This window comes from Syzygium oleosum, unplaced genomic scaffold, assembly GCF_021117445.2.
Source record: "Syzygium oleosum isolate NSW1041296 unplaced genomic scaffold, Sole_v2.1 Sole_v2.25, whole genome shotgun sequence".
NCBI lineage: Eukaryota > Viridiplantae > Streptophyta > Magnoliopsida > Myrtales > Myrtaceae > Syzygium > Syzygium oleosum.
In genome coordinates this window covers 1,622,871-1,650,536 of record NW_026607509.1, presented here as the reverse complement: position 1 = coordinate 1,650,536, position 27,666 = coordinate 1,622,871, and the positions used below count along the sequence as shown (strand labels likewise).

At 41.6% G+C, this 27,666-nt stretch overlaps 5 protein-coding genes across 7 annotated transcripts; 3 read left to right on the top strand and 2 right to left on the bottom strand.

Annotated features, from left to right (window-relative positions):
- Positions 1–762: 762 nt before the first annotated feature.
- Positions 763–5,915, bottom strand: LOC115674693 (probable protein kinase At2g41970). 3 transcript variants are annotated; one of them, XM_056302913.1, is made up of 8 exons: positions 5,120–5,915; positions 4,567–4,779; positions 3,724–3,983; positions 3,510–3,636; positions 3,158–3,431; positions 1,815–1,947; positions 1,633–1,719; positions 763–1,185 (listed from the first exon to the last, which is right to left on the bottom strand). In XM_056302913.1, exons 2-8 carry the CDS (start codon positions 4,652–4,654, stop codon positions 1,060–1,062), a joined length of 1,095 nt encoding a protein of 364 aa, XP_056158888.1. In that variant the 5' UTR covers positions 4,655–4,779; positions 5,120–5,915; the 3' UTR covers positions 763–1,059. The 3 variants fall into 3 exon arrangements, with proteins under 3 accessions (XP_056158888.1, XP_056158889.1, XP_030453028.1); XM_056302914.1 differs by having other exon boundaries at positions 3,724–3,980; XM_030597168.2 differs by having other exon boundaries at positions 4,567–4,740.
- A 148-nt stretch (positions 5,916–6,063) lies between these two features.
- LOC115674695 (E3 ubiquitin-protein ligase SINAT2-like) lies at positions 6,064–9,989 on the bottom strand. Its single transcript, XM_030597174.2, has 4 exons — positions 9,643–9,989; positions 8,281–8,589; positions 7,348–7,734; positions 6,064–6,712 (listed from the first exon to the last, which is right to left on the bottom strand). The coding sequence occupies exons 2-4, from the start codon at positions 8,494–8,496 to the stop codon at positions 6,392–6,394; spliced, it is 924 nt and encodes a 307-aa protein (XP_030453034.1). The 5' UTR covers positions 8,497–8,589; positions 9,643–9,989; the 3' UTR covers positions 6,064–6,391.
- Positions 9,990–11,803: 1,814 nt separating this feature from the next.
- Positions 11,804–16,813, top strand: LOC115674817 (protein FAR1-RELATED SEQUENCE 6-like). Its single transcript, XM_030597329.2, has 2 exons — positions 11,804–12,067; positions 14,598–16,813. Exon 2 carries the CDS (start codon positions 14,600–14,602, stop codon positions 16,058–16,060), a length of 1,461 nt encoding a protein of 486 aa, XP_030453189.1. The 5' UTR covers positions 11,804–12,067; positions 14,598–14,599; the 3' UTR covers positions 16,061–16,813.
- A 3,186-nt stretch (positions 16,814–19,999) lies between these two features.
- LOC115674694 (uncharacterized) lies at positions 20,000–21,907 on the top strand. Its single transcript, XM_030597170.2, has 3 exons — positions 20,000–21,097; positions 21,199–21,278; positions 21,600–21,907. The coding sequence occupies exons 1-3, from the start codon at positions 20,210–20,212 to the stop codon at positions 21,691–21,693; spliced, it is 1,062 nt and encodes a 353-aa protein (XP_030453030.1). The 5' UTR covers positions 20,000–20,209; the 3' UTR covers positions 21,694–21,907.
- A 2,362-nt stretch (positions 21,908–24,269) lies between these two features.
- Positions 24,270–26,634, top strand: LOC115674696 (thioredoxin-like 3-1, chloroplastic). The gene is made up of 5 exons (XM_030597175.2): positions 24,270–24,678; positions 25,342–25,416; positions 25,976–26,042; positions 26,143–26,160; positions 26,249–26,634. Exons 1-5 carry the CDS (start codon positions 24,368–24,370, stop codon positions 26,345–26,347), a joined length of 570 nt encoding a protein of 189 aa, XP_030453035.1. The 5' UTR covers positions 24,270–24,367; the 3' UTR covers positions 26,348–26,634.
- Positions 26,635–27,666: the final 1,032 nt, after the last annotated feature.

The window sequence follows — 27,666 nt, the reverse complement described above, 5'->3', positions numbered from 1 at the left end:
TTCACTAGCAGGAGGGTCCATGGAGGAAACCTCATTCTCCATTATAACCAACTGTGTCACTGTTTAAATCAAACAGTCATTTTCTGAGACAGAAATTAAGGCTCCGTTCGTTCGTTTGGCGGAAAATATTCTCATTTTGGAAAATATTTTCCCGGAAGTCATTTTCCTGGAAAATATTTTGCCGAAACATAATTTTCCGGTGTTCGGCGACCAATATGAAAAAGTTTCGGAAAATATTTTTCGCCGGCGACCGGTAGCGGGCGGCGGCGTCCGGCGGCCGGCGGCGGCAACCGGCGACCAACGGCCAACATCCGGCGTCCGGCGGCGGTGGCGGCGGCCGGCGACCGGCGGCCAACGTCCGGCGTCCGGCGGCCAACGTCCGGCGTCCGGCGTCCGGCGGCCAACGTCCGGCGTCCGGCCGGCGGCGGCAGGCGACCAGCAGCGGCGGCCGGCCGGCGCAGCGGGCGGTCGGCGGCAGCGGGCGGCCGGCGGCCGGCCACCGGCGGCCGGCGAGCGACCAGCCACCGGCTGCGGCCGTGGCGGCCGCGGCGGCCGGCGACCTTAGTGAAGAAGAAGAAGAAGAAGCTCCGGAAAATGATTTCCGCTTTTGAAGAAGTGGAAGTCATTTTTCGTAGACTTAGGTTATTTTGTGAGGGGGGGAAGGAAAATATTTTCCCACGGAAAACGTTTTCCGCCCCCCGAACACCGGAAAACCCGGAAAATATTTTCCGGGAGAATATTTTCCGCCAAACGAACGGAGCCTAAGTCAGAAAATAATTCCTCGCTGTTTCTTCTCAAACTTAACTTTAGATGATGAATGCTTGGCCTCTATATAGCACCCTTACAAAAAGATCAGTGAGTTGAAGTGACCTTAACGGACAAATCTCATTGCTGCTACCACCATGAACTCCTAAGGCAGTTCTCAGGAATGGAAATTGCATAGCTTAGATACTCAGTAACGTCAAATGTGGAAGATGAGAGTTTATCAAAAGGAACTGATAATAGTTTTAAAAAAATGACAGAATTCTAAATTCCAAATTTCAGCTTAAATTAGTGATTCTACAAATGAGAGTCCGGGCCTGCTGGCTTAGAATTAAGCAGCGGCTGCAGTGCCTTGACAACGATGGTCATGTTCGGCCGGAAATCCGCCTCATACTGCACACACAAAGCTGCAACTGCTGCTAGCTGAAACATTAAAGCAAAACAATGAGTTAATTAGATGGCAATCATATCATGCCATCTACAACCAAAAGCCACATTATTTTTCTATGTTGATCTTCTCAAGACTATGATTTCAGGCAATATGTTTGCATATGTTTCATTGTTATCTTTGGCATATTGATCACACAAAAGATGGACAAGTTCACAAATTTAGCCAAGTTTCGATTTTCATTCTCCGTCCTATCCTCTAACCAAAAACATTTCGTCAATGGGACTAGCTTTGTAGTATCATTCCTGCTCAAGTAAAATTTTCCTACCGAGCTTAAATCTTGATGGATGTCAATGCAGAGGGCAATCTGAAATTACACTTAACTCATTTTTCCTGAAAATTCATTCAAGGACTTTATTCCACCATTTTTTTATTCATCTTGTCAAAGAAAATAGTAGCAAAGACTGAAATGTTGTCATCACCTTTGCGATTGCCTTAGGTGGGTAGTCATCATTAAGCTTTGGGTCGACACATTGTTTCACTTTGTCTTCACTCAGTCTTGGCGTAGCCTGCAGTATTACCAAGACACTAAACTTCAGTTAAACACGGGTGACCAGAAAGTATTGAAAGTCTAAAACCATTGTTGTGGAGGGTAAAAACAGACCCAAGTAACAAGACTCTGCTGTCCTTTGGGCATTGTATGGTCTACAGGCTTTCTTCCAGTCAAAAGCTCTAGTAGAACAACTCCAAAACTGTAGACATCACTTTTCTGAGTTATCTGCCCCGTCATTGCATATCTGCAAAAGAGAGCAAGAGTTTATTACATACTGTGACCGAGAATAACAATCTGACTCTTAGGCTGGGCAGTAGGCATTCACTACTCAATTAAGGGAAGATTTTACAGTAAACTGACACCAAACCAAATGGCTAACCTCCTTAAGGTTTTTGTCACAAAGAGAGATGAGCTCCGTCAGGAAGCTATTTGATGATGTCTCGATGAATAACTAGACAATTGCTTTCACCCAAAATTCCTATTGATAGGACGACTACTACTTTCAAATACTATAAAGATACCTATTTCTTTCTCCTAGTGACTACTCCGAGTAAAAACTACTGACCTTAACCGTTCACGGGATTTCGCAGTCGACCATTTGATAGCCCTGTTCCCAAATTTACAGAACTTATAGGGCTTCGATGAGCCCTGGATGTAAAGGAGTTTTTGAACCCTTCTGTTCTGTTAATGGCCGCATTTCTACAAACACTTGTTCTATTGAATGCATTCAAGGGTAGAAAATTCTGCAATACTAGTACACTTTCCATTTCCAAGAGTGGAAGAGTGACTTTCATAATCTCAGTTCACGCACCTTTTCAGCGTACAAATCCCAACTAATAGACCATTTGCTGTTTGACTGTTGCTCCCAGTGTTCATAATTGCAAAATCTTATGATATGGTTCTGATATTTATAGATTTCTTCAAAACCTTTTACAAGTCCAGAAATTCTGTTTAAGCTTCGCAAGTTTGTGTATGGCGTATATACCATGCTATCTTTTCCCTATGAGAGACCATGTTGAATACCATAACCAAGGGGAAGAAACATTGTCTTTGTATCTAAGCATGCCTCCACCTCAATTAAGTGCTTGCGCTATGCAACGTCGGTGGCTGCATGTCTGTGCATCTTTATTCACATAGTGTCCGCAAAATTTTGGGATGAAAAAGAGGATCAGCATAAATTAATCCTCTCATAAACTACCCGGCGAAAAGGACCGACTTCATATGAGGATGGAACTGTCAACAGGGAGCATGCTGATATGTAAAATTACTAATATTTTCCTGCTTCCTTTAATTTCCGACATTGTTGATACCCTTGCTTCTACTCATATTCTCCTTTCCGTTAATTTTAGACGATCTAATAACGTGCTAGCTTTTCCTCTAAGCATGCAACAATTTTGACTCCATCCAAAAGATAAAACATAAAAATGCTGATCATTTGTACAAATTAAGCTTACTCTGGAGCATGGTATCCAAAAGTTCCCAAGACTCTAGTGGAATGCAGTCGAGCAGCCGTGTCCGAAGACTGATTTGACAAGTTAAAGTCGGCAATCTTGGTGACAAAATCATTGAAGAGCAGGACATTGCTGGATCTGACATCCCTATGAACAATAGAAGGCTGAACCTTTTCGTGCAGATACTCAAGGCCTTTTGCTGCACCATAAGCAATTTTGACTCTCTGATTCCAAGTAAGGACTGGACCAGGCTCGGCACCCTGCACACCCTTCCTTCCTGCGACAACACGGACACATTACACTGGCATTTTCTCACAACAAGTCTGGAAAACCCCCCGAGTTTATTCGGTCATACCATGTAAGACATCGTGTAGAGAACCCTTGGTAGCAAACTGAAGCACCAAGATTCTGTTATTCGCCTCCAAGCAGTATCCAATCAATTCAACGAAATGTTCATTCTTGAGCCTTGAAACATTCGACAGCTGTGAGACAAGACACGTGATATAATCAACTTATCGGGTCAAAATACTGCAGTCGATTAAATGTAACTTCGGACACAGGAGAATTACCTGCTCTGCGAATTCTGAGTCAGGTTCTTGTGAAGTGCTGGTATCTAATTTCTTTACTGCTGCTTCCTGACCGGTACTTAACCTCGCGTAGAACACGCGGCCATAAGAACCTTCCCCAATCAAAGCTTTTGAACCGAAGTTCCCTGTCAACCTATTCAGTTCGTTTAATGGCAAAGCCGGCGTTTCGATGGGCAAAACCTTTTGCGGAGCTCCACTTCTGACGACACTGGAGCTCTTCGTCTCCCCTCTCTCACCACCTACTGAACAAGGAAAAGGAAAGGAAAAGAAAATAGATACCACTGAGTCAGAACCGAATTCAAATAACACTCAAACTGATCCCCTTCTCCAGAACACCAACCAAATATATGCAAAAGAAAAAAGAGAAGATGCATAACATGGATATTTGATAATCACACCCAAGTCGCCAATGAAAAACTGAAGTTCACATTTCTGTATTTTCTACATATTTATTTCTTAAGAACAGGATATAACAGTATATAGACATCGAAACTTGGTGTTCTTGAGGCTGTGACCTGACATCCTTAAATGCTGTAGAGGAAAAAAAAAGTTGAAGACAAAAGAATGAGAGCATCAACATGTAAAACTGCCCTCGATAAACATAGAACTCTCATGCTTTAACTTAAGAATCCTAAAAGTGGCAAGGGCGATGACTAACCATTAGAAAAACACGGAAGAGAAATATGCAAATGAGAGCAACAAGTACACTACTTCTCGCTTGAGATCGTGGTCAATGGCTATTAAAGCAGCTTTTCTTTCTTTTTCATTATTAAAGTTGCACACTGAAATTTTCTTAAAGAAAACAAGATCGAATAGTGTGGTTACCATAGGGATTGCCTCCTCTGGGTGGGGCAGTATACTGTTGAGCAGGAGGCCGATAGCTTTCCTCTTCCGCGCCTCGGCAGCACCACATGATTCAGGCCTTGACAATGTTCTCAGCAAGCCATCTCAAACAAATTGCTCTAACTCGATGATTTACAACGGGTGACTCGCAGCAATCTGAAAATTTGAATTATTCAATGTCGAGGAAAAATCCTCCTGCAATAGCCAAAATAGGGGAAAAGGAAGCAAAAGACAGATCGGAACAAAGGCTCCGGATGGACAATAAATTGCGAAAAATAGGCACTGTGATATTATGCAATGATCCCAGTGAAAATCAGGATTCCTGTCGCGTTAATCTGCTACACCAGGTGACTATAAAAGGCGAGAACTTAATGATGTCATTCCCCTAGCTATGGTCGGACAATAAACAGAGGAGCACACTGATTCGATTTGAAACTAGTGATCAAATGCATCGATTAAGCATATCAAGAAAATGACACATCATTCTTTCAAGCCTGGATAAAAGACAAGAACAACAATGCAAACATAGTTTCACCTCTCAAAAGATTTGATGGGCAGATTCCATTCGAAAACGACCATGCATGAGAGAGAGAGAGAGAGAGAGTTAGTTCTTGGAGGCAGAAGAGAGGAGAAGAAAAACTGGGTTATGATCGAGATGAACAGAGAAGAAGAACAAGAAAGCTTTCTTCTGTTTTATTTCGCGGGAAATTCGCTGTCTCGGGTCCAACCGCAATAACAGAAGAACCATTTTGCATTGGTCGTCTCCTTACCTACGTGCGTCCCACGTCCCACGTCCCACGTCTCACGTTTGATTCACGACTTCATCATCTCGTGGACCTTGGGCAGATCGGACCGGTCCAGATCTCACAAATGATTGCCAGAATCTCTTAAATTCATATAACATACATGATACATACCGCATACATCAACCTCCCGTGACACTGCTCGTTAAGAAAAAAGATCCCCCGCAATCCTTTGTCCTTGTAGTTAACATGTTCGCGATGATCGAATGAGTTTATACGATAATTTCTCACCTGCTCAATCACTTTATCAACGATGCGATTGTTTATTAGAAATGAGAAAAACAAAATTAGCATTTGACTCTTATAGATTATCTCAATCCTAACTAGTTTGGTGGGTCGGTAGCTTGTACAGAGAATTACTTTCCCACTCGACAGACAGGGAAATTCTTCGGCATGTTCACACGTCTGAGTTTCGAAATTGCACAGGCACACATCTGCAGATAGAAATTCTCTCGAGACACACCACCCATTGTGTACAAATTATCACCGCGGACAGTGTTGGATTAGCAGAAAATGTACTTTTTTTCTGCATAATTTAAGGTGGGATTAACATAAATGCCACTGATCCGATGATACTTGTGGAAAAGAACATCATCTACGAACATTATCCGGTGTAATATTGCCGGCACATATAGCAGCGATGGCTAGTATTGCCTCCAACAACTTTTGAGGCACAAGAAACACCTGCGATAATCGACAATAAACTGAATGCTGGTTCACCAAGATCATCACCTCGCCGTAATGAGACTTAACACTTTCTCCCATCATAATTTTTGCCTTTCATAGTATGAGATTGCTGCAATGGCAAGTACCAATATATTTACAAGAATAATGACTCAAGTGGATAAATAACTTCTTCGTAGACACACGAGCGAGTCGAGCCACGAGCTGAAAAATTAGCCAGAAGAAGCCCCTCCACAGCCCGAAAGAAGAAGTGCCTCGCCCCCTGCTCCTACCGCTATGAGCACAGATTCAGACCTCGACAATAATATTCTTTCAATTGCTCATTCTTCCTTCCATATGCGGCCAGCGACCCTCAACTTAAGCTCTTGCCGGTCACCGCCGGAGAAATAAAGAGCCAGACTTCTTGGAATCATGAGACCGTCGTGACTGTCGCGAACCTTCCGGTGCCCGTCTCGGATGCTTCTTGGTTTCCCTACCCATGTCAGCTTACGGCCATTCCCGCCGACTTCTAAACTGTAGCTAAATTTCCTTGCCTCAGTTTCTTCGCCCATAAAACGAAGGAAGGCCATGTAAACTGGAGCCATGCCTAATTGGAATGCCTCAAAGTGTAAACAGAACTGCCTCCCGAAACAATTAAATACCTGCGTGTAAAAAAAAAACGATGTGATTCCAGGTAAAATGCGCGCAAGAAAAAGTCTAAACAAGCACTGAGGCTAATGAAAGTATCTATGCAAGCACATTGCATCCTATTGATCGCTAACTGTATTATTAAGTCTGCTAAACGATAGGAAGGGTTCTGTTGACAAGTGCCCTCAAGTCACCAATCAAGATATTATAAAAACCAAAAGTTTTGCAAGGGGCAGAATGCACCTTGGAAATTCTACAAATACGCACTATAGTAATATAGAAGAAAACTTCCTTCATCAGAAAAGCTTACTCAACAACATAAACACTTGGTTGATCAATTAATGTAACTTACATATCACGATAATCTGTAGGGCACTCACTGTTATTTTGCAATAATATTCTATTTCACCAAACAGAAATATACAGTTTGGGGATGTACCATCTGCAGAAAGGTCATCGAGAAACTCAAAGCAGTAAATTTGAACTACTGCAAATTGGAAATCAACTACAATAAAGGAACATGCACATAAAGACTAGGCACATGAAAGGCAGTGACAAGTTTCAAAAGGGACATTATTAGCTGTTGAACTCCCCGAGCATCAAGTTTCTTGGCCAAAATAATCATTGGCTAATGCATAAAATAACTTACTGTTAACATCCACGTGGCATTCTCAACTTCTTGTGGGTTGGACTTGACATATCGATGCTGGAAACTGCAGCCATTATGCATGTCCACTTTATGGTCTTCTCCAAGATGAGCAACAAGGGTTGGAATGTCGCCCGTGATGGAGCACTCAGATCCAGCATAAGGACAATTATATGGACGGAACTGACACTGCTGCTCGTGGCCAGGCTTGCTGAAGTATTGGAAGATTTCGTGACAACCTAAATTCTTGTATCGGCAAGGGAGTTCCAGTGACTCGGCAACTTTCTCCAATGCCAGACACCTTATATCTCCAAGTTCACTCCGACAAATCGGGCAAACATTGCGGACTCTAATCTTGCAGGTTGAGCATAAAGTGTGGCCGTTTAGGCACTAAAGTTGAAGCAGTAAGAAAGAAGAGTCAGCAAACAATGGAAGTGGCATGCTTTCATACCCAAAAGTCAAAATTACTAGCTGAAGAATGCTACGAGTGAAAAATGCTATGCGAGAGCTTTCGAGTGAGTGAAATATAAATTAGGCATGCAACTCAATCAGATTGCTAACCCAGGCACTTACAAAGCACAATGGATAAATTTCTAAAGGCGCTTGAAGCGATGCACTTAGTTCAAGCATAAAAATTGAAAAAGAAAATTCAACCAGATGACAGGTCAACAGGATTGAAATTAGTAGCAGATATTCTGCAAGAGAACACATAACTATATCGTAGAACTGCTAAATCTACACTTGAATTTCAATGCGCAACTGCAAAATATTCTTATGTCTTCTCTTACACATCTAGAGCAGCACGTTTTAAAGAAAAACAGCATCTTAGCCGGGACGGTTGAAAGATGCACATGGAGCTATTTATACACCTGTAGGCAGTGAAAATATACGGAAACAATTGCAGAAAAACGATGGAAACACCAACGGCAAAGATACCTGGTAAATTGGAGAATACATTAAGTTTGTGCAGACAGGGCACTCAAGCAGAGCATCTACGCCAGCATTCGAACGAATTCCACGTTGTCCAAGTGAGACAATGGAAGATTTTGCTGGTGTAGAATTGGTCTCCTGTTTGCTGATTACTACACTGTAATCAGCGACAGCAGTGTAAGGTTCATGAACTTCTTTGCAAGTGCCTCCAGCAGGAGCCATTGTCCTATCGAAATAGAATTATCTTGCTTTAAGAATTGAATTTCACAATGTTCTATTTCACTGAGGCTATTGCTGAGTTTTCATAACCTTGTCCTGCAATAACATCAACAGCATGTAAGCACATCAATCCTAAAGATGGGGAAAGCTATTTTCAACAACTTTTCAGAATTAATCTCCATCATAAGAAAAAGGTTTTGTTACATTTTTGCGTTTTTATCCGTTCACAGAGAAACCTATTTATTGGAAATCAAACTAGACCATGTTGATATTTCACTCTCGAAGAAGGATATGTTGTAACTTCACTAACTTTTTCCACTGAATGCTTTTATAAATCAACAATTTTGTGAAGGAGCAAGTAAACAGATGCAACATAATCACTGTGAAAACTTTATCTAACAGTTCAAAATGGCGAAATCAGCAAACCTAACTTAAACCGTGGAGCGCCATCAAAGGAGGGGGGATCCTTATCCGTGCAAATTAGCAGTTTTAAGCAAATAGAGCAAAACTAGGATGATGAACGGGTCAAAATTGTGTTCTTTCGCTGTGATCCAAGCAAACCGACAGTAATCGGACACTAAGCAGAAAGTATTCCACTCAAATTACCCAGCAATAGCAAATTCGAACTGAAAATGACACTTCAATACTTCATACCAAGATAAACATGTCTTTTACTACGAAATCATCCGGAGAACCACTGGGGAAGTAAAAAATAAAAATAAAAAAAATCTAATTTTCACCATGGGTGGCGATGCAATTTGCTCGAATGAAATTTAACCAAATCAATTCGGAATTCCAGCCCAAGTTCCCATTTTTCAACGAGACAACAGTCGGACTGGATTTGCCGAAAGCATCGTGGGTGAATTCTTTCAGCAGAGTCATCGCCACGGAAACAAGCAGACAGAAACAGGAACAGAGAAAGAGCCGAAATCAAATCAAGCGCATCTACCCAGTAGAGATTTCGAAGCCTATCCACGATCAAACTCAAAAAGATTCAAGTGGGTTAACGCGATCCACGACCGCGCAAGGAAAAACGAAAACCAGACAAGAAATCTCCGAAACACAACAAGAGCTTTCAGTCAGAACAAGAATAAAAAAAGGGAAAAAACAAGAAAATGCCGGGAGCACCCCCGATGTCGCGCGTATTACCCGGAAACGGGAATCAAGAAGAGAGGGTCATCGTCCCTTTGTCCGTTGAGCCCGTGAACGTTCGTTCGTTCGTTCGTTCGTTCGCTGTTGTGAACGTGTCTGGCGAGCGACGATTGATAAAGGTTCGGTTTTTCTCGTTTCCTCACTTCCCCATGTCTTCCTTTCTCCTCCTTCTCCTTCTCTCTCTCTCTCTCTCTCTCTCTCTCTCTCTCTCTCTCTTTATCTCTCTTCGATTACTGTGTGCTGCAAACATCATTCATTTCGATTCGTACAAACATTTGACTTTCTTGGGCTTGCAACTTCGGTGAGGAAGGTCTCTGTCCGGCCGCGGTTAGACGCCGATGTCCGGACTCTTCTAACCACCCCCCCCCCGCACGCTACGTTTGAAAATTCGAACCTCTCTCCCGGATCGTTGACGTTTACTTTCTAGAAATGGAATCGAATCGGATGAATTGCTTGCATTTTTTCCGACCATGGCGGTGCCGCGGTCGACCCGATCCGTCTATACACGATACGATACGACACGAGATGAAATGAAAAATATAAATAAAAACTCACGTATATGATTTGATGCTATTGAGGTCGGGTCCATTGAGGCGGAGCTCAAATGTCCATTGGAGGCTTGCCCCGAGATATCGGTGCCCTTGCCCGAGTCCATTAAGGTCGAGCCCGAGCGCAAGGGTCCATGGGTCCGGCCTTATGAACTGGGGCCCGAGCATCAGGGACCTGGGCTCATGTGCCAAGAAACCGAGCATAGGCACCAAGGTTTCGGGCTCAATTTTTATGGATTCGGGAAGGATGTCCTAGGCCGGGATCTTAGTGCACCGGCCTGAATCCATTGAGGTCGGACTCAGGACCCCATTGCTGGTGCCTGAGTCACTAACGGCCAAATAATACATGTCTATTTAAGAAAAAAAAAATAGGTTTTTCTTTCCAAATTACAAAAATAATATCCAATTCATTTTTAGGTTTTCAGCCTAATATCAGAAATTTTTTTCATTTTTCTAAAAACGACTTCTTAAAAAATGTTTTCTAGAAAATATAAAAATTTTCATGAAACAAAAAAAGTCTCGAATTCTCGTGATTCCTCCCGGTTTGTCTATTTTAAATTATCTAGTTCTCTTTCAACAGGGAAAAGGTACTCTTTTTTTAAATTATTTTCATAAATACTAATTTGATTTAGCTTATCCAATTTACTAATTTCTTCATTCAAAATTGTTCAAACTCACGTCGTTAATACCAATGAATCCATTGAAAATGTCAACTTCACCGCAAGAGATACATAAACAAAAAAACATCGATATAACATTAAATAACGCAACCGGATGCAAACTACATATGGACATGTACATAGTGATGCACATATACGGCATAGTAGATCATCTATATACACTTATGAGGTTATATTAGCATCATATATCCGTCTATTGGCCAAACATTCGTTAGCTAAAAGGCGGCATCGCCCCAAGAAATAGTACATATCATTTACCTAGCCGCACCTCCACGACGCATCATGTATCCGGACCGATTGTTTGATGTCATTTTATCGAAGTCACGCATAAACTTGTTTCATATGAATGGACCATAGTTCCATGTCATTGCATATCATAAGTTGTCATGGCTAGGGCCCATATAATTAAGGAAATAAGGCACATTCGGGACATACCAATATTCACGTCGTTCACTTTGTCCCTCTCTTTTCCCATGTACAAAACACAAATTCCTTACATTTCTCACGGAAAATGCACGCTCTAGCAAAGAGCAAGGGAGAGGGAGGGAGGAGGAGGTGAAAATTGAGCAGCTATCGAGGTACCGGCCGGCATCTGATGTCCCCTGGCTAGGTGCCACGATCCAATTGTCCCTAGCTAAGCTCAGGCGATCACGGAACGATTAGCCACCGTCTCTCTCTATCTGCCTTCGTGTGATGGAACGACGGATTCTTCGCCTAAACCCAATGAAGTATGTCGAGGCCTTTGTTAGTGCCTAAGTGGAGCCGCTGCAATGGGCGCCGGCCGTTGATGTCTCTTAGGATGCCAGGGTGCCAATTTATGACGAAGTAACATGATCAATTTGGAAATTTCAATTGGCTTTTTTCAACCTAAAATCATAATTGAACGAAGTTTAGCTTAAATATCATCAAGATGGTTGGTTTAGTTGGTTTCGTGAGATCACGAGTTTGATTCACATGTATTTATCAAATAAAAAAAATTATAAAAACTCATTCGGCTCAAATAGTCGGCCTGCTAATTCGGACCGTCTGCCACTGCTCTTCCGTACACCCACGAACGACGCTCGCCCGGCGGCGATTCTTCTCCGGCGACCCTCCTCCTCCTCGTCTCCTCGCTCCGGTCCGGCGTCTCCTCCTCATTCTCGGCGACTGTATGCGCGCCCGTGTTCCGTTTCCTCTCCGCTCGCCAGATCGGAGGTCTCTCCCTAACGATGATGATTTCTCCGCTCTTGTCTTCCATTTTTTACTAATGAAAGCTACTGAGAAATATTGGTTCTAGTTTGAAGCCTTTGCAATCTATGATGGTTTTTTCCGCATTGTTCTGTTCTTGGGTTTGGGGATTTGGTTTGTGGCGTGGGTTTTCTGTGAAGATGACTGGTATTGGAAGATGAAGCTGTTTTTCGATTTGCATAGAATTAGTACATTACTTAGGAGAAACTGTTGCGTGCAAGCCTGATGCCTTCGGCATGATCTTCAAGTAGCTGTGGTGGCTAATGGCTATATTTAGTCAGTCCTCTATTGGATATTGGTAGTCGTACAGCTGTATCTATGGGACTTGTAGTTCGCCCACCAGATGTTCGTGAAAACTTCTCAAAGAATCGAATTTCACCAGCGTCACTGTGTCAATTGTTTTGTTACCATCTATTAATCTGAGGTTTGATGTGTCTCCTCTCTTTTGCACGAGTAGATTGTTCTAGCAAGACCGCAGATACCCAAATTATGAAAAAAAAATTGGAAAATTTATGATTTGTAGAAATACTTTTGTGTCATAAAAATCTTGTGATGAGATTCTGCTCAAATTGATGAAATAACTTTCATAGCATTGAGATCACCAAAATAATTTATTTCCTTATAAAAAGGAATAAAAAATCAGCTTTTCATTCCACATGGCTCAATCCAATATAATTTTTAAATTGTGTCGTGGTCAAGTCTGCTTTAAATTATGGGGTTATCTTTATAAATCTCAAGTATGGAATGAGTGTGTTATGAATCATGGCGTCATCTCGGTCAATGTTTATTTACTATTGCAAAAGCCCCTAGAATCACATCTTGCAAAAGTACTTACGAGATGCTTTTTAGAAACACTTCCAAAGTACCAAGTCTCTTAAGCGTCATAGCTTGAACTGGCCTTAAACACTTTTAAAAACTCGTTCTTTATTCCAATTACTAGGAAAGAGCAGACGCTATGCGCGTGATTGATCCTTCTGTTTGATTTTTAATGTACAAGTATTTTGGTGTTGTCACATATAGAAAATCTCAGCTTACTTTCCTCTTTTGTAAAAGCTCGAGTTATAAATAGATATAAAGTTTCCATGTAATATTCTGTAGTGAGATGTGCAAAAATTAATTAATAACCTCTAACTTTCATTTCTATTTATTTAAAGCTATTCTTTGTGTCCTAGCAACTTCTCGAAAAATATAATGAGTCTTTAGGGTGATTTATCTTTTATTTTTATGGTACTCTACCCTTTTTTGGCTATTTGCTGATTTGTCTTTTAAATAGACAGATTTTGGAAATCGGCAACGAGAAACTCATTTCGTTTACATCTGTACCTCTAAGAATGTGCATCATCCTGACTTTTTGCATACTACAACACCCAGTTTCAAGTTTTGTGTTTCTTTTCGTATATCTAACTAGATAAAAGAACACTTATCTTAAATCTGGAGATTGTTTGTAACTTATAGGGATAATGACACAAACAGTCCATGAACTTTGGCCCAATGTGTGACGTGATCCCTAAATTTTTAATTTGTTCAATGTAATTCCTAAACTTTATCCCAATGTGCAATGTGGTCCCTGACTTTTAATTTGTTCAATGTGGTTCCTGGACTTTTGGTACATGTTCAATGTAGTCCCTGAACTATATGGAAAATATGCAATATAATCCCTGAACTTAAATTAATGGAATGACTACATTGAACATTTTCATATAGTTAAAGGACTAAATTGTGTACCAAAAGTTCAGGGACGACATTGAACAAATTAAAAGTTCAGGAACTACATTGTACATTGGGTTAAAGTTCAAGGACCACATTGAACAAATTAAAATTTCAGGGACTGCATTGCACATTAGGCCAAAGTTTAGGGACTATTTGTGTCATTTTCCCTAACATATACATGTCAAACAACGATTACTGTTTCAGTAAATCAACAACTCATGCAAAGAAAAAGATTCATGATAGAGGATCCATATAAATGTTGCGAACTGTGACATTGACTGAGGTGGAAAGTGCCACATGAGTGAGTTTTGTGACTTTTAAAGTAAGCCTGAAACAGAAAATGTTGTATGCCAACAACACAAGAAGTCATTTCCGCTCAAATCTTCCTCAGCTTTACACAATCATTCATCTAGAAGTCTGGTTTAGAGAGTGCCACTATCAAATTAATCCACTCTTGTGCACCGTTATCACACGAGGTCATAGCCTGAAGGGAACTCCATGGAAGTGGTTTTATCTAAAACTGCTAGTGCTTCGGGTCCAGATATCACTTGCATAATTTTGTATGTTGAAAAGTAATTTGAAGACTTCACTGTAACAGGTAGTTCATGGCCAAAGCCTTTTCCCTTTCCTTCCTATCTCCTTTACTATTTGCTATTGTCATTTTTTATTGTGGTTGCGAATGGATTATTGAAACATTTTCTGCCATTCTAAAATTTAGAAAAACTTATGTTGTTTACCAAGTTACAAATTTTGACACTATTTCCTTTTTCTGTTGCTGGAACACTAGTTATGGAGGTTGATTCAAATGCAACAAGAGGGGAAGAAGGACTAATTTTGGGTGGGAAAAGAAATGATGATGCCGGCGATGATGAGAATGTTGAAAAGAATGAATTTAAGGAACCTTCAACAGATGTCGATGTAGAGGTTCCACGCATTGGGATAAATTTTGCTTCACAACAGGAAACTCGTTGCTATTATGAGAAATATGCTTCTCAAAAGGGATTTGGTGTTAGAAAAATTAGCACGAAGCGTAACATTGATGGACAATCGAGTTATTATTCACTAGCATGTGTTAAAGGAGGTAAACAAAAATCCACAGCAAAGAGTAGATTTATCTCAAGGCTATCAATCAAAACTGATTGTAAGGCAAAAATCAATGTGATTGTGGATGGTGATGGACAATGCACTATATCTCGTGTTCTTTTGGACCATAATCATGCTCTTAGCCCCAAAATTTCACGATTTCAAAGATCTCGCAGGAAGTTGGATTCTTATTCAAAGAGGAGAGTTGAGTTGAATGATCTAGCGAGCATTCCTTTAGATAAAAATTCTCACTCTGTAGCTAGCGAAGTTGGAGAATCTGAGAACTTAGCATTTGGCGAGAAAGATTGTGGAAACTACATTGCCGAAGTGGAACAGTTAAAACTTACGATTGGAGATGCAGAGGCACTTTGTAATTACTTTGTTCGAATGCAAAGAAGGAACTCGAATTTCTTTTATGTGATTGACATGGATGAGGAAGGACGGTTGCGGAATGTATTTTGGGCTGATGCGAGGTCTAGAGCTGCTTATGAGTCATTTGGAGATGTGTTATTCTTTGATACAACATATCTTACGAATAAGTATGATATGTCACTTACTACTTTTGTTGGAGTTAACCACCATGGTCAGCCTATTCTATATGGATGTGGTTTGTTATCAAGAGAGGATGTAGGCGCTTATGATTGGCTATTTAGATCGTGGCTAGAATGCATGCATGGGCGTCCTCCAAATGCTATAATTACTGACCAATGTAAAATGATCCAAGCTGCAGTTGCGGAAGTGTTTCCAAGTTCTCGTCATCGGCTTTGCCTTTGGCACATAATGAAGAAGCTTCCTGAAAAATTAGGAGGTCTAGCTCAATACAAGGCAATAGAAAAGATTCTAAAAGGTGCTGTTTATGAATCTTTGAATCCTCAAGAATTTGAAGAAAGTTGGTCCAAAATGATTGAAGAATTTAATTTTGAAAAGAATGAATGGTTAAGTTCCTTATTTGTGGATAGTCATCGTTGGGTTCCTATATATGTTAAAAAGGTATTTTGGGCAGGCTTGTCTACAACGCAAAGAAATGAAAGCATGGATGCGTTTTTGGATGATTATGTAAGCTCAAAAACTTCATTGAAGCAATTTGTTGAGCAATATGATAGTGCCTTGAAAAGCAAAGTCGACAGGGAGAATAAAGCGGATTATTGTTCTTCCAACTCGACCTAAAAGTCAGTTACTGATTTCTACTTTGAGAAGCAATTTCATGAGAGCTACACTAATGACATACTTAGATTGTTCCAAGATGAATTGAGGGGATTGCTTTACTGTAATTGTGAGTTGGACAAGGTTGATGGTTTGATATCTTCTCTTAATGTGACAGACATTCTAAGGGGGGAAGGAAGGCAAATCTAAAAGAAGAGTTGTGTACAATGTGTGTTATAATGAAGCTGAATTTGACGTTCAATGCTCATGTAGTCTGTTTGAGTTTAAAGGAATTCTTTGCCGACATATAGTGAAGATTCTCATTGACAAAGATGTGAAAGAGATTCCATCACATTATATTTTAGCTCGTTGGAGGAAGGATTTGAAAAGACGCTACTTTTTTGTCATAAATTGTTACGAAGATCGGCAGATGAATGAGCATAACCTGCAGTTTGATAGGTTATGCACAAACTTCTTCGAAGCTGCAGAGATTGCGGCAATGTCAAGAGAAAAGTATGAGTTTTTCATGAGATACATAGATGAGGGAAAGAAAAGGCTAAAAGATGATTTTGTTTCGCATAATTGTCATTTCAGTCCAAAACAGTGATGCCCTATCAACTTACAAATGACTATGTCCTTTGCAATTTCAAAGTAAAGGTTGCCCGCCATCCAAAAAGAATCTGAGATAGTTAAAAAGGGTAGGGTACTGTTTATTTTTCTTCTTCTTGTACTTTTTCTTCTTGAGTCAATGCCACTGATTTCTAAAGTTCACAGCTTTGCAGGGAAATGATGGAAAAAAGAGTGAGCAAATTAACTTAGCCATGCAAAATAAGAGGAAGACAGAGGTAGCACTTTAGTTTAAATTCTTTTACCAGTGTTCCTTAGCTTCTTATTTGAGGTGAATCAATTCTAATATGTCACTTACGAGACCTTAATCACAGATCAACAACGTGAAACCTAGTACTGCAGATGCATAAAGACCCGGCTCCTCCATTCATTCACGCATCAGCTATTAGCTATTTTATATCTCAAGAAGGTGAAGGGGGTAAGTACATGACAGTAATATCACCATAAAATGTTCAAGATATTCGGTTTCAGCATGAGAAAAATCCTCTGTTTTTCCTTTTCCAGTATGGAGCTTTTCCATGCGGGCAAGGGCAACTGTGAGAAATGGCATTATTGCTGGAGGAATGAGTTCAGATAATAGAAATCGAGTAAATGAGCAATCAGAGCGAACCGTCCAGTTCTAGATTCTCCGAGATAGTGGTTTATCGTGCTCATTCATGTTTATGCCAAACATCTTGATAGCCAATGTATGGTGGTAGATGAATGTGGTGTTTCCTTTGGAGAGTCTCTAAAGGTCTCTCCTCGTAAAATGCATTTCTTTTTCCCGTCCTATGTTCTTCAACATTTTGTTTGTATAAAGGCAATCCTTGACAACTACATAATAGATCAAGACAATTGTTGTGGTACTATAATCACAGATTTATTATATATTGGTTGATTGTACATGTTTGGCCTGTAGCAACGGCATCGATCCTCAAAGTTAGTTGCCAAGGTATTATGGCAAGAACACTGGTATCTTCTGTTTTCTGGAAAGGTTGTTGCTGTTCATACACAAATTTCTTTGGCTTACGCGACGGGCTCTGGTATTTCTTTTGTTTGTTCCAAATCGAGAGGACTTCTCATTTTTCCCGTGTGATTTATGCAGGATCTTGGGTAAAATTCGTATCGCAGATCACTTATTTGGATGGAGTTGGAGATTAATTGAGCTTCACTTGATCTGTGGCATATATTGCCGTACTAGTTTGTCAAAATAGCAGAAGTAAATCCACATCTTTCTTGAAGATAAGAAGGATGGTTGACATTAGCAAGAAGGAAGCTAGGTAATGCCCAAGTTATTGCCAAGGTACTTTTATGTAATAGAACTCTCAAATTATGTACTTTTATATCGATATGTGACTGTGTTTTAATTGTTTTAAGTTTATTCTATAATATACGCTATTGGCATAAGAAGATTTCATGGTTTTTTCTTAGTAATATATCAAAAGAGGTGATAATCTCTAAGAAAATAGCATAAGAAGGAAATTTAATGCCATTATTCTAAATTCTACACTTAATGGTACTTTGGACCCATTTAGTTTGACTTTGGGGGAATGCCTTTGGGGGAATGCAAATACCTTTGAGCTAAAGGGGTTTTCTGAAATGCAAGTAGTGTTTGGTAAGTGTTTTTTAAAATCACATTTGAAAGCAACTTGGCCTAAATACCGTTTGGTAAAAACTATATTTTGTAAATGACTTTTGCTAATTTTTTTTTTTTAAAAAAAATTTCCTGTGAAGATCAACCACCGGCCACCGCCGCCTGGCCTCAAGCGACGGTTGTCGGGGTCGTGCGACCCCGGTGACCGCCACCTGGGATCGCCGGACCTCGGGCGACGCCCTGGGTCGCGCGACCCAAGCAACGTGATCTAGGCGGCGCCTGAGGTCCGACGACGCCACTTAGGTCGCACGACCTCAACAACCACCGCCTGGGTCGCGCGACCCCCAGGCGGTGGTCGCTGGGGTCGGACTAGCTCTCAGGCGGCGGTCACTGGCCGTCGGACCTGCAATCTGGGGAAGATAAACAGTGCGAGATGAACAGTGCAAGTTACATTCCGAAAATGCAACTTCCCAAGGCACCTCTAACCTTGCATTGGCCAAAAGTCCCGCATTGGAAATGCAATTGCATCTCCCCAAAATGAGTAAAAAAAGTTGTCAAACACCATTTGTATTTAGCCAATGGACTTTAGAGCCCAAATGAGAATTCTAAATGTTGAACAAAATGGAGCCTTTGTATCTCATGACTGCAAAATGAAAACAAATTATGAGTTTCTCGAACACAAATTATTGATTTATCCTGGCCTTCTTAGAAATTTCCATGCTGTCAAGGGACTTTAATAATATTAACGGTGATAATTGATCCGATCCATGTGCTACTGGAGTCCAAAAAAGGTAGTTGCTGGACCAAATGGTTCTAGGAACATACATTATTTTTCATAGAGAAATCATCTTTGCCCTTTTCGTTTGCCAAACTATCTTGAATTTAAAACCAAAAGTTTTGTTAGAACACCTCATCTTTATTTGTTAAAAAGTTATCTTAAAGCAAGTTTGCAATATTTCATACATTACTTTTCTCATGTCATGCGTAATTGATCATTTGAAAATGGAATATTTTATATCAAATATGTTTAATAAATGCATCGAAGATATTCATTAATTAAAAATTATGGTAAAAGTCAGAAGAAATCCTAAAAGGATAATGATATAAATAGTCCCTGATTCGGGGACTAAATTAAATATGTACCAAAAATTTATGGACCATATTAAACAAATTAAAAGTTCAGGAACGACATTACACATTGGGTTAAAATTCAGAGACTATATTGCACATTGGGCCAAAGTTCATGGAACATTTATGTCATTTTCCTAACCTCAATCTATGCTCACTATGACACGTTTATCCTAAACTTCCTTTTGTGACACCAAAAATCTTAAATTAGTATCTGTGTGACACATTTAGTCTCCATCAAGATTCCATCAATAAGCACCATAAAATACCTGCCTACATAAACGCCGGAAAACAAACGATTTCAACATGAAAACGGTGTTGTTTTGGCTGAAAAATTATCTGACGGAATCTTGGCAATGTGTCACATAGGTACATGTTTGGGGATTTTTATGTCACAAGAAAAATTTTAGGATAGATGTATTACGATCGACATAGTTTGGAGTTTTTAACGTTTTTTTTTTTTGTCTAAAATAAATATTTTGAAAGTTATGGATATATATTAATCCACTCAAAATTAGAGATTTGACTCATTCGAGATTCTAGTCCTTTCCAAATTCCGGCACTCCCTAAAAAGTGAATGAAGCAACCTTCTCCATTTCCCTAATGGGGGTCGAGGCCGTCATGTTCTAGACTCTTCCATGCTCCGAACCCTCTGGACCTCTCTCTCTCCTTCCTTCCTCCCTCTCCCCCTCTTTTAACCAAACCTCGCCTCCTCCATTTCCGCCTCCCCCAATCTCACGAAAACCTCCGAGCTTTCCCGATCCTCTCTTCCCGCAAATTCCGCCTTCACAAAGCACACCAACGCCGCCGCCGCTGCTGCCGCCACCACCACCGCCGCCGGGCCGATGGCGAAGTACGGCGAGGGCGACAAGCGTTGGATCGTGGAGGAGCGGCCCGACGGCACCAACGTCCACAACTGGCACTGGTCCGAGACCAACTGCCTCGAGTGGTCCCGCAACCTCCTCACCTCGCTCCTCTCCGACGTCACCCTTCTCGACGGCGAGGGCGACCTCTTCGTCCGGACCGGGAAGGTCGAGAAGGTCGAGGGGGAGGCCTACGTCAACATCCGCAAGGGCAAGATCATCCCGGGGTACGAGATCAGCGTCGCCCTCCGCTGGGAGGGCGAGGCCAGGGACTCCGACGGGAAGTCCCTGCTCAAGGTCGACGGTACCGTGGAGATCCCGTACATTGCCGACGAGAACGCCGACGAGGACCCCGAGGTCAGGGTCCTCGTCAAGGACGACGGGCCGATCGGGAGGAGGTTGAAGGAGGCGATGGTGAGCCGGGGGAAGCCGGTCATCTTGGAGAAGGTTAGGGTTTACGTGGAGAGCATGGCGAGGGGAGGCCCCGCGAGGGAGGATTTGGAGACGAAGAAGGTGGCCCCGAAGAGCCAGGCGTCCACACCAGCCGCGGCAGCTGCTGCTGCTGCGGAGAAGAAGGAGGCGGCGGCCGCCGAGAAGAAGGAGGCGAAGAAGAAGAAGAAGGAAGGTTTCAAGACGATAAGCATGACCGAGAAGTTCAGCTGCAGAGCGAGAGATATGTACGAGATATTGATGGATGAGAATAGGTGGAAAGGGTTCACGCAGAGCAATGCGAGGATTAGCAAAGAGGTCGGTGGAGAGTTCAGCATTTTCGATGGTTCCGTGACGGGGACGAATGTGGAGTTGCAGGAGGGGAAGTTGATTATGCAGAAATGGAGGTTTGGGAGCTGGCCTGATGGTATTCACTCCACAGTAAGTTCTCTAATGTTTTCGCGTTGATAATTGTCTGCATTGATGTTGTTAGTCTCTGTGATATATACGCTCATGTGTTCTTGTTCATGGGCTATTTGCAGGTAAAACTTACTTTGGATGAGCCGGAACCTGGTCTGACTGTTGTCAAGCTCACGCACACTGACGTCCCTGAAGAAGATAGGTTAGTTTTAGAGCAAGTTTGCTCTTATTTTGCATTGAAGATTAGAGTTTGAACATTTGATTTAAGTTGAACTTTCACTAGAGGCTGGCGATCTGCTAAATGAATAGATTTGGATTGATATGTGAATGGAGGATCGAGAAGAGGACACGAATTTAAGATGCATCAATTGTTTTGGCACTATCAACAGAATCGGCGTTTTTCCATGACGTGCATTGAGATGAATTTATAACTCGAGTTTGACAGTTAAAAATGAATTGCCAGCACTGAACTTTTTACCGCGTATTGACCGCACATTTTCCTTTCTGGTTCCTTGGATTGTAGGTATGGGAATGCAACTGTGGTGGAGAACACTGAGAGAGGGTGGCGAGACTTGATCTTTCACAAAATACGGGCAGTTTTTGGTTTTGGGATATAACACTTGAATGTTTTTTCCTCCTCAAGTGTAGAATTTTTACCAGGATGTGTCTTTTCCAGCAATGATATAGATTGGATGAGATTGTATTGACGTAATTGAATGTTTGATCTTTTAATCTGATAAACTGGTCCATGCGACTCAAAACTTCTTGAAGAACCTGGATGTCATGCCTAATTGTCTGTTCCAATAATGAAATACTTTGATCCTGCACTCAGGTCATGAGTTGGTTGGGATAGGCCCAATAACGAGATAATTTGTTCCTAGTACATGTCTGTACATCTATAAAGTCTTTCATGTCATGCAATCTTCTTTACGTATTGCACTTTGACCCTCATCCTTTTGAGCAGCTGAAATCATTATTGTTGATTGCCTTGTGTATCTGTCAGTTTCCATGCCACGAGTATTCTAGTTATATGTTAGTCTTGTTTTCCTGTGAGTTCCCGGGTAGATAGGTTGGTAATTGTGGGTGTGCCCTGATTTCCTTGTTAGGCTAATAAAGTGGTGCCATGAACTACTGTGACTGGGACTTGTAAGATTGTAGCCGGATCTGATCCTTGTATATGATAGTTGTATTAGCCTGACACTTATTAGGGCATGGTTTGAATTAGTGGCTTAGACTTCCAATATGAATACAAGGGAGGTTCAAACTTGTTCGAAATTTATGAGACTCTTGGTGTCAAGGGATTTGGCGTACTGAAGGTGGAGCTGCCTGCCCAATTGGATGTACTTGAACTGATTATCTATTCCTCGTTCATTAGGTCTTGGTTGGGGTGGTTCTTTATTTGTGGCCGCACTTTGCATTTTATCTTTCTTGTAGTGGCATTGGGGCCATAGTTCATCATACTGTATGTTACACTGACTAAAAACAGAGAACTTGTCATGGTTTTATGTATGTTCTTGGAATAACTTCGACAGTTTAATCTTGGATTCGGTAATTAAGTGTTGTGGCTTGTTGTTTGCTAGAGATAATGTCTTGTTAGTAGCATGCATCTTGATGACATGGAAGGGCAACAAGCGATAAGTGAATAGGCAATTTTGGTATTTTGTTCGATCTTCTCAAAGTTTGTAAAATACTTGGAATTTATCGGGAGGGGAATGCAATTGGTTCAGAAAGTACATGTAGACCGGAAGAGGCTGCCTCTTGTAGTCTTCTACTTTTATTAGGCTTTGGACATCTTGCTGACTTGCTCCGACTTCTCATAGTCTGGTGTTGTTTTCCTTTGTTTTTTTAATTTTATTTCTTTCCTTCTTTGTTTCCCGGACATTTCCGATGTACCTGAATTGTATGTTTTAGCAAAAATTATTTATTGCCTATCAAAAAAAAAAAAAGTTTGGGAGGAGACGAGGTATTTATGGACTAGCTATGCCATTTTATTCGAGGCAGGGTGGGGGATTTAGAGGTGGGAACCACGGTGATTTTTAAAAATAGATGAAGTTTAAAATACCAGAACTGATGTTGACACAGTCAAGTTCATTGCATTCATGAACTCAACTGGGAATCTATGCAAACTGCTGTTTTAATTTTCATGTAGGTGAGTAGTGTGTGGCCTTCAATGTTGTGCCTGCTGAAGAACAATGACTAGATTCTCAGAGCAACTCATAGCTGGTAAATGGGTTGTAATGGAGACACTGTTAGAAAGTGAAACATAAGACAGGAAGACATTACTCCTAAGAATGTGTGCTTGAAATTGGACTCACTATGTGGAAGAAAACTTAAAATTCTGTAGTTTGGATCCTTTTCTACGGTTCTGATCGATGTAAAAAGGTCACCTTTTATGCAGTTCGTAGTTGTAAGGTTTATGTGGCGTAGTTATTTGTTTTCCTTTTGTTGCTCAGGACTATGGGGTTAGTGTGACTATGTGAATGAATTTATGAAGGAAAAATGAGAGAGTGCGATGGAAATTTCGTTGGGACACCTGGAACTTGTGAGTGCAGAGTGGCTTATCTGAGGGGAGAAACGACATATAGTTGGAATCTCTTATGTTCGCATAGCTCAGCTATCTGCTGCATTCCGAAAGTGTCCCTATTGCTCGCAGCCCGTTTCATATAATTGGGTTTCAACTGTCTCCTGAGGCGATGCTGGAAGAGCACGTCTCTTCTTAAGACTGGTTGAATTAAGTGAAGCCAGAATCGAGAATCGGCACATATTCTTGTGAGGTGGGTTCACTTTCAGCGCATCTCAGTGATGCAGGCCTGCTTTTTGCCGGAAATCACCAGGAGGCGCCTGGTGCAGTAAGAACCTCACTGTTGACCGAGCAACGGAATTTGCGCGAAACAGATCGATGGGCCTAGGATGTTTAATAATGATCGAGAAATGGAACTGAAAACCATGATTGCCTTATTCAAAATGTACAGCGTCAGATTGAAGACTGCAAAAGAGATTGCCTAGCGCTCCGGCGTGAGAGCCGAAGATAAAAGAAGAGATGGAGGGGGTTTTGTTCATTCGTTTTTAACCTTAAACAGACTGGAGGGGACGGCGTCTCTCTTTTTCTCTCTTTTTTTACGAAATTTGCCCTTCGCCTGAGGCGCTCTCGACTCAATCTATGGTCGACCCCCCCCTGCGGATAAGGCTTTCCCTCCCAAACATCTCTACTCCTCTGCGCTCGTCTCTTTCATCTGCGCTCGTCTCTTTCTTCTTCTTCTTCTCGCTCTGCTACCGGAAGACCGGGAGAAGATGTCTGTTCTAGCGCCGAACCCTCACGTCCTCCTCAGAGAAGCCTGTCCCCGAGACCACCACCACCACCAGTGGCTGAGCGGCGTCAGCTCCTTGTCTCTGCACAGGCCGCCCGGTCACTTTCCCATCGGCGATCGCGGCAGGAGCTCGGATTGCCCGAGGGTCGCGAGGCGGGACGCGAGGGCGGGGGCGTTCTGGCCCGACTCCTCCAGCCACGCCGTCGCGGAGATGGAGCCGATCGAGGACTCCGATCAGCTGGACCAGATTCTTCAGCGCGCTCGCGAGCTCTCCCAACCCATTCTTATCGATTGGTACCTTCATCTCCACCCAAGATCGCTTTCAATTCCCTACTGTGCTTGTCCGCACGTCCGTTTCTCTACTGATATCGATGTTAAGTCTTCCAACTGGACCGTCGTCTTTGTGTACTCCCGTCTCCTCCCGTTTCGGCTGTCGCTGCTTCCGCGGCATTAATGAGCGCTATAGATGCATCGAGCTCTGTCGTTTTTAGGCGAGACCGCGAGATACGGCTTGCTGTGTGTTAACGACTATTTCTGTCTGAGGAAGGTTTCGAGAGATACCACTTGGCCTTTGTTGGTTGATAAATCATCGTTCGAAGATTTGCGCCGATTGAATCGGTAACGTTCTTGCATCATGCCGATGGACTCTTGACCGGAATCCGTGTTTCCAGACTTAGATATTGGGTTCGCGAGTTTTGTATTAGCGATAGCTCGGGAAGATTCAATGGAAATTTCGGTCTCTTTTCTGCTTCCCTCTTAGAGATATGCAGCGCCTGCTCAAAATTATAGGTGTGAATGTCGATTGGCAAAGAATAGGGGGAAGTGCTTTCTTATGTTTATGGCGATCGCATAATTCGAAGTCGTCCTTTGTCTGGATTGAAACTGCATTAACATACGCTTGTTCGCAGTGCCTGTGCTTTTACTGATTCTTTTGTGTCAAGTTGTTTGTCCTAATAGGATGGCTGCTTGGTGTCGGAAATGCATTTATTTGAAGCCTAAGCTAGAGAAGTTGGCTGCCGAGTACGAAAGCAAGTAATTTCTCTCTCTGTCTCTCTCTCTCCTTCTTCTTCTTACTCTGTGTGTGAGAGAGAGATAACATATGCACCAAACACCTCACCAGTAGGCATGGTAGAATTCCACTTTATGATCACTTCCGTGTAATCTTAAGCACCGAGGCTCTGGAAATCTGCATTGTGGGTTTAACATTATAGTTGGAGCGAAGTTTGTTCGACTAATATTTTGGTCGGTTATGATTATAAAACTGCCGATTTGGTTATTGCTGCTCCAAGAGCTCGTTGGTGCGTCATGTACGGAAATACTTGTGGAGAGTCGTGTTTATTGCAATGATGTTGAGGTTTCTGCGCGAAGTTTTCTTTTTCTACCGAGCAAAGTCACTTGAGCTTAAGATCTTCACAGTTTTCTGTTACTCCTTCAAACAAAAGACTTGAAAACCTGTAATAGTGGTGTCTATACTTCCAGCAATTCTAAAAGTGCTAACATACTTTATTCGAACCTAGAGGCCCTTGTTGGGAACAAATTTGCACCATATTGATTTCATTTTTGCCTTCGCTTCTTCTCATGGTACTGGTAGAATCAGATTCTATTGTGTAGACGTCAACAAAGTTCCTCAGACCCTTGTGAAGCGCGGAAATATCTCTGTATGTCATGCTACCCAATTTTTCAAAGCTTCGATTTCTCTCCTATAAGCATGTACTCCTCATCGCTGACTATACTTTCTTTCAATTTTCGCGCTTGCAGAAAATGCCGACTATTCAGGTACGCAGTATATCAATAGCTTAGAGAACTTTTCTCCATGCCTCTGGTTGTTGATAGATTTGCAAATTGACCGGACACTAATTTGCAGTTATGGAAAGATGGAGAGATGAAAGAAGAAGTAATTGGAGGACACAAGGCATGGCTTGTGATTGAAGAAGTTAGACAAATGATCCAAAAGTTCGTTTAAATGTGCTTTGGAATACCCCTCTCTCTCTCTCTCTCTCTCTCTCTCTCTCTCTCTCTCTCTCTCTCTCTCTCTCTCTCATGTGCATCTCTGATGCAGTAAATGCAACATTGTACAGCGAAATTAGCTGTAGGTTATTATTTTTAAGTAAATCTTCATTAGCACGGAAGTTTTGTGAGTAGTAGGCTATGCTGCAAGCCTTGCAAACACTTCCACGGGACAATAACGTCCCAATTCCCGCACAACACTGTAGTCAGAGTTTGAGTGAAACTCCTCTACAGGTTAACAAAGTCCTCTTTCGGGTTCATGCTGGGAGTTAATCAATCGACTAAACAGGATGATCGATAACATTCGGTTCTGATTTTTTACGCTTCAGCAGCACTGTTGGCAGCATCTCCTCGGTTCGAAGACGCAGGCTGATGAGCTTGATGTTTGAACCAGGTATTATTATGTCTTTGTTCTTGCACAAGAAATCTCGATTTCCCCGAGTAAATGTCGGAAATCACGATTGAACTACAAGCGCCGAGATCATGTGTTGCACTCGCCCGTTTGCTGGTTTCCTTCCGATGTCGGGGTCCAAATGGTCCATGTCCATATGTAGATTGTTGTAAAAGCGAGGAAAAGGTTGCCGTCATTGCTCATAGCCCAGTGGGTGACACAAGGCATTGTGTATTGGGTATTGCTGGCTGTTCAAAATGGAGGAGAGGCCTTGGTCCATATGAAGATTGTTTTGTGCTCAAATCCCAGCGAGACATGTCTTTTCAACTTTAATCACAAACTAAGCTTTTTTGCCGAACTAGCTCGAGTAAAGAGACTCTCAAACTTCCGACCCAAAAAAAACAAGAGACTCTCAAACACATTTTATTATAAAAAAAGTCATAAATTTATTATACAATGATCAATTCAATCATAAACCTTTCAATTGTGTCAATTTACTCTTAAATCTTTTGGCGATTTGTCAAAGTTAAAAGTTGGCCAGCGCCCACGTAAGCAATTTGCAGTAAAAATTGGCCGGAATGACTAATTTGATACAATTGGAAGGTTTAGTGTTGAATTGATCGTTGTACAATAAGTTTAAAACTTTTTGAACAATTATCCCGCTGTCTAATATCCCTCTATATTTATGGAGTCTCACAATTTATCCACCAAGCTATCTAAACCTGTTCATAAAACAAATGGATTAAGAACAAGGTTGTACTCGAACTGTTTCAATCATTTACTTTGGTCCTTAAATTTTACTTTGGCCACTTGAGCTCTTAACTATATATCTCTCTCTTCATATTAATATTTCAGTCAAGTATAGTGATGGGAATTTGGCAGAC

Bases quoted from the DNA above. Each gene is read 5' to 3' on its own strand.
- LOC115674693 (XM_056302913.1), bottom strand. From the start codon at position 4,654: ATGTGGTGCTGCCGAGGCGCGGAAGAGGAAAGCTATCGGCCTCCTGCT. The intron at 1,948-3,157 runs GTAAGCTTAATT...TCTCTTTTGCAG, and splicing joins TTTGGATACCATGCTCCAGA to ATATGCAATGACGGGGCAGA. The intron at 1,186-1,632 runs GTGATGACAACA...TTAATGTTTCAG, and splicing joins CACCTAAGGCAATCGCAAAG to CTAGCAGCAGTTGCAGCTTT.
- LOC115674695 (XM_030597174.2), bottom strand. From the start codon at position 8,496: ATGGCTCCTGCTGGAGGCACTTGCAAAGAAGTTCATGAACCTTACACT. The intron at 7,735-8,280 runs GTATCTTTGCCG...CTTCAACTTTAG, and splicing joins TGTATTCTCCAATTTACCAG to TGCCTAAACGGCCACACTTT. The intron at 6,713-7,347 runs GTAAGTTATTTT...TTTTACACGCAG, and splicing joins ATGCCACGTGGATGTTAACA to GTATTTAATTGTTTCGGGAG.
- LOC115674817 (XM_030597329.2), top strand. From the start codon at position 14,600: ATGGAGGTTGATTCAAATGCAACAAGAGGGGAAGAAGGACTAATTTTG.
- LOC115674694 (XM_030597170.2), top strand. From the start codon at position 20,210: ATGGCGAAGTACGGCGAGGGCGACAAGCGTTGGATCGTGGAGGAGCGG. The intron at 21,098-21,198 runs GTAAGTTCTCTA...GGCTATTTGCAG, and splicing joins CTGATGGTATTCACTCCACA to GTAAAACTTACTTTGGATGA. The intron at 21,279-21,599 runs GTTAGTTTTAGA...CTTGGATTGTAG, and splicing joins GACGTCCCTGAAGAAGATAG to GTATGGGAATGCAACTGTGG.
- LOC115674696 (XM_030597175.2), top strand. From the start codon at position 24,368: ATGTCTGTTCTAGCGCCGAACCCTCACGTCCTCCTCAGAGAAGCCTGT. The intron at 24,679-25,341 runs GTACCTTCATCT...TTGTCCTAATAG, and splicing joins CAACCCATTCTTATCGATTG to GATGGCTGCTTGGTGTCGGA. The intron at 25,417-25,975 runs GTAATTTCTCTC...TGGTACTGGTAG, and splicing joins GCTGCCGAGTACGAAAGCAA to AATCAGATTCTATTGTGTAG.